Below are 10,128 nucleotides of genomic sequence, written 5' to 3' on the forward strand. Positions count from 1 at the left end.
AACTCAAAGTGGATACATGACTTAAACATAAGACGGGAAACCATAAAAATACTAGAGGCATCCACAGGCAGGAAAATCTCAGATATGTGCCAAAAGAACGTCTTCACTTACTGCCCCTAGGGCAATGGAACCTAAAGAGAAAATAAACAAATGGGAATACATCAAAATCAAAAGCTTTTTTTACAACAAAAGAAACCATCAACAAAACAACAAGAAAGCCCACTGTATGGAAGAACATATAACCTCTAACATTTACAGACAGCTTATACAACTAAATAAAAGGAAAATGAATGATCCAATTAAAAAATAAGCAATGGACCTAAATAGAATGTTTTCAAAAGAAGACAGAAGGAAGGCCAAGAGGCACATGAAAACATGCTCAAAGTCACTAATTATCTGAGAGATGCAAATGAAAACAACAATGCACTACCATCTCACATCTGTCAGAACGGCCAACAAATCAACAAATGACAAGTGTTGGCGAGGTTGCAGAGAGAAAGGAACCCTCGTGCACTGCTGGTGGGAATGCAGACTGGTGCAACTACTGTGGAGAACAGTATGGAGTTTTCTCAAAAAACTGAAAATGGAACTCCCATTTGACCCAGTAATCCCATTCCTAGGATTTTATCCCAAGAAACTAGAAACACCAATCAGAAAGGATATATACACCCCTATGTTTATAGTAGCACAATCTACAATAGCTAGGATTTTGAAACAGCCTAGGTGCCTGTCAGCAGATGATTGGATAAAAAAACTATGGTATATCTACACAATGAAATACTATGCTGCCATAAAGAACATTATAAACTGATGAACCAAAAGATAGATATAGAGACAGTAAAGCAACAAGCAGACTGTCAAATTACAGCGGGAAGGTAGGGAGATCTGGAGGAGATAAGAGATCAACCAAAGGACTTGTATACATGCATATAAGTACAACCAATGGACACAAAACTCTGGAGAGGGAGGGTATATATGGGAGGAGGGGACAATGGTAAAATATGTACACAGATGATAATTTAATAATAAATAAATAATAAAATAAAAACATCAACAAAAAACAAAAAAAGAGATATACAAGTGATGCAATTAATAAAATGTGGGAAGATGAGGAAGGAAAAGGAGAGGGCAGAAGGATAATACTGAGCCTACACCCTGGTGAAAAGTATAACTAAAGGATCTTTAAGTGAGCCTAACAGACAAACTGCAAGCAGAGGCTGATCTCTGGACGTGTTGAGGCTTCTGCTGATCTGTCCCTGGCCCAGTGCTAGTCAAAACAGACCTTGGTGGACAGTGTGGTCTTTCCATATGCATCCAGGCCCAGAAGAGGGAGCCACAATCTGCGGATCACTGATAGCTCCAACAGTTTGCCCAGAGCCAATCATAGGCAACAGGCCAGCACCAGAGTCCTTCTGAAGAAGCCCAGAACCAACACAACCAGTGGCCAGCTGTAGACAACAACAAAGTATGATCCAATAAGCTTCACAAACATCATATCCATAGGAAGATCTCAGGAGGACAAAATCCTGCTGAGGTACATTCCACTCCGGATAATCAGCACCTGCACAAAAGCTTGCATGCTGTGCCAGCGGTTGAGCCTCACAGTCAGATAGCCTGAGGGTCTATCCCACACACAAACTGGCTAAGAGCAATCAAGATTTAATTACAAAAGAAGGGCCCACATAGCATGCACAAGGAGCATTCTTAGTGCATCCAGCTCAGGTGACCAGGTGATCAGAAAGAGTCCATCACTTGATCCCACATAAGGCAACACTGGGATTCATAGCAGATCTACATATTACATAGATACAACAAGAAAAATGCAGCAAAAAAAGAGAGACAAAGAAAGAAGCCCCAAATGAAAAACAAGAGAATTCTCCAGAAGAGCTCATTGAAATGAGGGTAAGCAATTAATCAAATACAGAGTTCAGAGTAATGATTATAAGGATGCTCAACAACATGACAAAATTCCTTGAACTGTACACATAAAAAGGACAGATTTTACTATATGTTAATTACAACCTGACTTAAAAAAGAGACCACCTAAAATACACAATGAATGCTAACTAACATTTGCATACTCTTGGAAAAAGATACCAGAAATATAAAAGAAAGTAGAATAAAGTATAGCATAAAGGATTAAAGCTATGGGATGAGGACACCCAAAGATTAGGAATGCTTGACATACAAAAACACCAGAAGAAACTTCTCAAAGATCAAAGGGTAAAAAATACAAGAATCAATGAAACCAAGAGCTGGTCCTTTGAAAAGATAAACAAGATTGATGAACCTTTAACCAGACTCATCAGTTCCCAAATAAATAAAGGGCCCAAATAAAATCAGAAATGAAAAAGAGAAGTAACAAATGATACCAAAGACATACAAGGAATTGCAAGAAAGTATTATGATCAACTATATGCCAACAAATAAAATGGACAACCTAGATAAAAATGGGTAAATTCATAGAAACATACAATCTTCTAAAACTGAATCAGGAAGAATCAGAAAATCTGAATAGACAGATTACAACCCATGGAATTGAAGCAGTAATAGAAAAACTCACTACAAATAAAAGTCCTGGACCAGATGACTTCACAGATAAATTACACCAAACATCCAAAGAAAAACTAACATTTATTCTTTTCAAACTATTCTGAAAAATTCAAGAGAAGGAAAAATTCCCATGCTCATTTTACAAGACCAGCATGATTCTAATTCCAAAACCAGATAAAGACACAAACAAAGAAAAAAAATGACTGGCCAATATCCCTGATGAAATAGATGTTAAAATCCTCAGGAAAATATTAGCAAACCAGATCCAGCAATACATATAAGAGAACATTTGTTTGGAAAATCACGAGGTAGAAGTTATTCATAGAAGAAATGGGCTTAGGAAACAAGTTATAGAGGTAAATGAAGGCCCTATGACCTAGGGAGTGAGGAAGGTAAAAAGGACAAGATGGGGAAGGAAAGGGAGATGGCAGAAGGGAAAGGCTTAGGCATGATCCCAGGAGGGAGAGCCAATCCAGCACCCATTTATGATAAAAAGTTTTAGCAAAGTGGGAATAGAGGAAATATACCTCAATGTAATAAAGGCCATATATGACAAACCTTCAGTCAACATCATACTCAGAGGGCAAAAACTAGTAGTGTTTCCTTTAAGATCAGGAAAAAGACAGGGATGTACATTTTCATATTCTTATTCAACATAGTGCTAGAAGTCCTAGCCATAGCAATCATACAGGAAAAAATAAAAGGCATCTATAGATTCACTGCAATTACTATTAAAATATCAATGGCATATTTTACAGATCTAGAACAAATATTCCAAAAATTTATATGGAACCAAAAAAGAGCCCAAATAGCCATATCAATCTTGAGAAAGAAGAATAATGTTGGAAGGATTGCAATACCAGATGTCAAATTATACTACAAAGCGTCTGTATTCAAAATAGCCTATAACGAACAGCCACTGTGGAAAACAGTATGGAGTTTCCTCAAAAAACTAAAAAATGGAACTGCCATTGGACTGAGTGACCTCACATCTAGGAATATATTATAAGAAACCTTAAATACCAATCAGAAAGAATGTATGCATCTCTGTGTTCATAACAGTGCAATTTATAATCTGGAAACAGCCCAAGTGCCTATCAGCAGATGAGTGGATTAAAAAGTGGTGGTACATTTACATAATGGAATACTATCTATATACACTGAGTGGTCAGATTATTATGACCACCTGGCGTTTGTAGGCAAATTAGCTGTTCACTGCATCATATGGGATATGGAAGCCAAATGCCTGTTCGAACACCTTTGCTATCTGCAGTTACCAAGATAAAACATCTCCAGTTCACACAGGAACACAAGGATTGGAAAGTCGAGCAATGGAAAAAAGTCATGTGGTCCAATGAATCACGTTTCCAGTTGCATCATGCAGATGGCAGAGTGAGAATTTGGCAGAAACAGCATGAAAGCATGCACCCCACATGCATAATTATAACCCTTCAAGCTTGTGGGGGCAGTGTTATGGTTTGGAGCATTGTTTTCCTGGCATGATTTGGGCCTTTAATTCATGTGGAACAACATCTGAATAGCACAACATACCTAAGTGTCATTGTTGATCAAGTTCATCCCAACGGAGATGGCTTCTTCTAACAAGACAACGCACCATGTCACGATACTCGTATTGTGTAGGAGTGGTTTCAAGAACATGAGGGAGACTTTACCTTGCTTAGGTTGCCCCCACAATCACCAGATCAATCCAATTGAGCATTTATGGGACTAAGTTAAAAGAGCCATTAAGCAGCTGGTTCCACAACCATCAAATCTCAAAAAAATGGACAGTGCTATTCATCAGGCATAGTGTCAGATTCCTCCCATCACCTTTCAACATCTTGTGCAGTCAATGCCAAGAAGACTCGCCAATGTATCAAAGGCAAAAGATGGCCCAACGAAGTACTAATGGGGTGGTCATAATAATCTGGCCACTCAGTGTATATAAAAGCCTAAGCAACCACTAAGATGGAACAACCAGTCACTATGATGCACACTGACCACCAGGAGGCAGACACTCAATGTAGGATTGCCAATGGGGCTTGCTAACCAACCTCCTGGTCCCTCCCTTTGACCAGCCAGCCCCAATCTCCTAATTGGAGCTAGGCCCCCAGGCTGGGATGGTGAACTAGAGGTGGGTGGCAGCAGATGCAGCCCAGTTCTCAGGGAGGCCAAGGGCCAGCTCCTTCCTCAGGGGCAGTGGCCAACCTCCCAGTCCCTGCCCCTGGCCGACAGGTCCTGATCACCCAATCAGGACCAGGCCGTGGGCTAGGACAGGGAACCGGGGTGGGTGGTGAATGCAGGCTACGAGGGAAGGAGAAAGAGAGGGGAGATGGAGAAGTGGGGAACTGTGCAGTGGTGGCACATGGGCAGCAAGGGAAAGAGGAGGTGGTAAGGCAGGGAACCTAATTGGCCCTGACCTACAGCCAGGCCTAGGGACCCCACTGTGCACAAATTTTGTGCACTGAGCCTCTAGTGCAGCTATAAAGAGGAGGGATCTCTTACCCTTTGAGATACCATGAAGCAAAAGAGTCTAGTCAGAGAAGGATAAGTATCATATGATCTCAGTCATATGTTGAATCCAATTAAGTAAACTGATAAACAAAATAGATCCAGAGACATAGAAGCATGGAACAGACTGACAAATCTCAGAGGGATGGTTGGGGGAGGGGGAAAGCTTAGCCAAATAACTTAGATATATATATATATACATAATCCATGAACACAGACAATAATGGGAAGGCTGAGTGGGGGCAGGGTAGAGGGGGTCAATGGGGAGAAAAGGGAACATCTGTAATACTTTCAACAGTAAAGATAATTTTTAAAACACACACACACACAAAAAAAAAACAAACACGTGGTACTGGCATAAACACAAACATATAGATCAATGGAGCAAAATAGAGAGCCCAGAAATAAACCCATCCCCAACATTACTAATCATCAAAGAAAGGAAAATTAAAACCATGAGCTATCACCTCACACCTATTATCAATAAATCAACAAACAAGGGTTGTCAAGGATGTGGAGGAAAGAGAACCCTTGTACACTGTTGGTGGGAATACAGATTGGTGCAGCCACTGTGCAAAGCAGTATGGAGTAACCTCAAAAGAAATAAAAAGGAACTGCCTATGATCCAGCAATTCTACCTCTGGGAATTTAGCTGAAGAAACCCAAGACACTAATTTAAAAGAATATATGTTAATTGCATGTTATTTATAGTAGCCAAGATTTGGAAGCAGCCCAAGTGTTTATCAGAAGATGAGTGGATAAAATAGTTATGGTATTCTGGCTGGCATGGCTCAGTAGTTGGCATGGCTCAGTGGTTGAGCATTGACCTATGAACCAGGAGATCACAGTTCGATTCCTGGTTGGGGCACATGCCCGGGTTGTGGACTCAATCCCCAGTAGTGGGGCGTGCAGGAGGCAGCCGATCAATGATTATCTCTCAACATTGATGTTTCTCTCTCTCCCTCTCCCTTCCTCTTTGAAATCAATAATAAAAATATATGGAAAAGAAAAGCTATGGTACCTTTACACAATGGAATATTACTCAGCAATAAAAAAGAAGAAGAAAATTTTATCCTTTGTATTAGCATGGATAGACCTGAAGAACATTATGCTAAGTGAAATAAGTCTCTCGGATTGAGTAAAAAAGAAAGAGAAAAAACTCATGGACACAGACAACAGTACGGTGATTATTGCAAGAGGGTGTGAGGGGAGGTGGAAGAATGTCGAGGGTAGATAAGTGATGATGGGGGGAAAAACAACAACAAAAAAGAGATGTAAGTATAAATGTACTAAAATATCTGATCAAGTGCAAAAGTAAAAGAAGAATGTAATCAATAAAAATTGGTGATGAGAAGTGAAGGAAGTTGAAAAAAAGAAATGCACTAATTATATCATTGCTTCTTCTAAGCAATCAATATATATACATAGAATAAAGCTGGAAAAAATATAGACTATATGGTAAATTTTTTTAAATGAACTGTAAAATAGAAATGTTTACATAAAATACATAGCAATAAATATGACCAAGCACACAAAGTTGAAATAACCTCAAAAATCCAGCAGAAGATTGGTTTTTCTCATAGGTGCCAGAATAGTGATTTCTAAATTTTTTTTAAATATATTTTATTGATTTTTCACAGAGAGAAAGAGAGAGGGATAGAGAGCTAGAAACGTCTATGAGAGAGAAACATCGACCAGCTGCCTCTTGCACACCCCCTACCGGGGATGTGCCCACAACCAATGTATCGATACATGCCCTTGACCAGAATCGAACCTGGGACGTTTCAGTCCGCAGACCAACGCTCTACCACTGAGCCAAACCGGTTTCGGCTGATTTCTAAATTTTTCTCTAAGGGTTTTATCATTGCAAGACAAGCCCCAGGTTGCCACTGTGCCCACAATGGGTTGCCACTGTGCCCTCAATAATCCAGGAAAGGTTATCTGACTTTCTATGCCCAGGTGGGCAGAGGAAAAAAAAAATTATTTCCTGAAAGGTATTATGACAGCTTTGGACTAGATAGCAAAAACCAAACTATAGAATTAACTTTGCCAACTAGGAAATGAAAAGCAACTGAAAGCTTCTGAAAATAAAGATTCAATGAGGAAAGTGAGAAGATTCTGATGATTAATTTGCAATGATCAGTGTAAGGGAGAAAGGAAAATAAGAGATTTTGTCGAGTCCTTCATTATTGATCCTATAACAATCTTGAGAAAGCAAATGTGATTTATATAAGATGACATGATTTATAGACAGAATTAGTTCTGAAATTCAAATCTCTTCCTATACTTTCATGGTCTCTGTAGCAGTCCAGACTGACTTTTACTAAAAGAAGATATATTGAACTTTATGATTGGGTATTGGTAGGACAGCAGAAATCAAATATAATAATTGTATGTTGCCTGAGAGCTAGGTAAATTATGTCATTATTTTTGGAAAAATTATTTTATATTTTAGATAAAGACAAAAATGTATGTCATTCTTTATTGACTTCCTTTTTATTTTCCCCCAGGCAATGCAGAACGTGAGGAAGCCACATGTATGTATTGTTGTCCTTTATTTCTTGAACAATTTAACTACTTTATGTGAAATCCAGTTTTCAATTGCTTTTTTATTGACAGATTATTATTTTTGGTATCCAAGATGGGAAGTGCCCCGGCCACTTGTGTGTGACCCATTCTGCATTTTAACTTTCTTTTTGAGAACACTAACTTTTATATTATCTGTCACAATTGTTTTGATAGTACAGCCTTATTTTCCAAATGTATTATTGGAAGAACAGATGACATTTCCCCTTGAGGTAACAAAAAGAGAGGAAGAAGAGGAGGAAGGAGAGGAGGAAGAGGAAGAAGAATCAGAGGAAGAAGAGACATCAGAGGAGGAGGCGGAGGAGGAGGAGGAAAAGGAGGAAGATGAAGATGAGGAGGAGGATGAAGATGAAGACAAGGAGGATTAGAAAGATGAGGGATAAGATATTACCACCATCATAGGACAAAAGTATACCAAAAGCAACATTTTTTTCAAAAAAAAGAACTTGAGTTCAAATAAGAAAAAAATACATACAAGCCACTATTGCAATACCTTTTATTCCCTTCTCATACTTATTCAACAAATTTAAATTTGAAAAACAAAGAAACAAACAAAAACATGTATTTTATTAATAAGTATGGGAAGGCAAGCTCTTGAGAAATAAGAACCTATGAAGAAATAATGATAGAAATACTAAGATTTTACTATGTTGTCCTGATAAAGGAGAACATTTCCATTTTCTAAATATGTTTCTAACTCTGTGTTTTCAAGATTTTTAATGTGTGTTTATAAATTTCTCAAGCATTAAGATTTACCTATGAGGTATTTAAGACCATTCCAAGTTCATGACAACCATTTAATAGATAACTTTTGGTTTTGTTATTTTTATCATTACTACCATAGTTGCTATTAGCAATGGTAATTGTGGTGGTGGTGATATTCTCCATGTGATGTCAGGGCATCAAATATCATTATTTATTTTTGTAATATACATGTTTGGAATGGTTTAAGTGGTACTTGTATATGCTGTTAGGAGAAAAATTTATTATTTCTACTTTATGTGCAATCTTTCATTAAAGCCTTACTGTAATTCTTTATTAGGCTAAATAATCTGTTGCCACCAAGGGCTAATAAATGTCAAAGGCTTACTTAGTTACAATTGAGCAATCTGACTGCTCCTGATTTTGGGTAATAAAATAAACTTTAAAAAAATAATTATTTACTTGTAGTTAATTCAAAATAGTATAGTAAAGCCCAGCCAGTGTGACTTAGTGGTTGAGCTCAATCCAATGAACCAGGAGGTCTCTGTTCCATTGCTGGTCAGGGCACATGCCCATGTTGTGGATTCACTCCCCAGTAGGGGGGATGCAGAAAGCAGCCAACCAATGAGGCTCTCTCATCATTGATGTTTCTATCCTTCTCACCCTATTCTTTCCTCTCTCTGAAATCAATAAAAATATTTTTAAAGTATAGTAAAAGTGCATAAATTAGTAATATAAATTAACTACTTACAGCTAATATTAATGAAAGAACTTAATAAAAATACCTAACATAGCAAAATGCATCAAATGGTATAAACTGGCAGGGAGGATAGAAACATCTAGGGAGATCTGGGAGAGATAAGAGATCAACCAAAGGACTTGTATACATGCATATAAGTACAACCACTGGACACAAAACTCTGGGGAGGGAGGGTATGTATGGGAGGAGGGGGCAATGTTAAAATATGTACACAGATAATAATGTAATAAAAAAATAATAAATAAAATAAAATAATGGTATAAACTGTATGTTAAATGAACTCTATTGTGTATATATGAAATCAGTCTCTGTTGGGAAGCACAGGAGACTTGGTTGGAAAGTTGGTAAGGATGATTCTGAGAAAAGGGAAGTGTGTGGAAGACCACCTGCCCTGTTTATCAGACTTCCGACTTAAGGGGGACAGGGGAGTATCAAATGGGGCACCCCTAATTATGCTTTGACCTTTCCAAACAAGTGCATGCAGACCCCTGGGTGCTCACTGGACTCTTTATGCCTAATGTTGGGTGCCCTTGCCTTGAGATAATGCAAACACATGTCCTCCCAAGATTACTCACCCTACTAATTGTATCTAAAGATAAAAACTGCAAGGAAAACCTAACGAGGCAGGCCATTGACGCTGTCTGGTTGTTATAACCAATCCCTTAGCCTCTCTTCACAGTGCCAGAGTAATCCATTCATCTGTCGCTCAGGGGCTGCTGGTAAACCTTTTTTCTCTCCAGACTCTTAAGAAATTTAATATCCTTAGGTAGATAAAAGGACTAGTGATCATAGTGATTTTATTTTTAAAATTATTATTTTACATTATATACCACTTCATAGCTTCTAAAATGTTTTCACATAATTATTTTATATTCAAAACTACCCTAAGGAGTTAGTATTGCTTACATTTTTAAAATGAAAAAACAAAAAACTGACTTTGGATTTGTGAAATGGTTCAACTTAGGACAGAGGACAAATTAACTTCTGAACATTCTGATGCATAAGTAGAAATTCTT

General features: G+C 38.0%; 1 protein-coding gene across 1 annotated transcript in view; it reads left to right on the forward strand.

Moving 5' to 3' along the window:
* Nucleotides 1-8,920, forward strand: part of GLIPR1L2 (GLIPR1 like 2) — a 33,507-nt gene extending 24,587 nt beyond the window's left edge. Inside the window, exons 5-6 of the mRNA XM_036456755.2 lie at nt 7,575-7,601; nt 7,684-8,920. Coding sequence (XP_036312648.1) covers nt 7,575-7,601; nt 7,684-8,018 — 362 coding nt within the window. The 3' untranslated portion in view covers nt 8,019-8,920. The remainder of the gene's footprint in view (nt 1-7,574; nt 7,602-7,683) is intronic.
* Nucleotides 8,921-10,128: the final 1,208 nt, after the last annotated feature.

Source organism: Pipistrellus kuhlii, unplaced genomic scaffold (genome assembly GCF_014108245.1).
Source record: "Pipistrellus kuhlii isolate mPipKuh1 unplaced genomic scaffold, mPipKuh1.p scaffold_m20_p_3, whole genome shotgun sequence".
Classification (NCBI taxonomy): Eukaryota; Metazoa; Chordata; class Mammalia; order Chiroptera; family Vespertilionidae; genus Pipistrellus; species Pipistrellus kuhlii.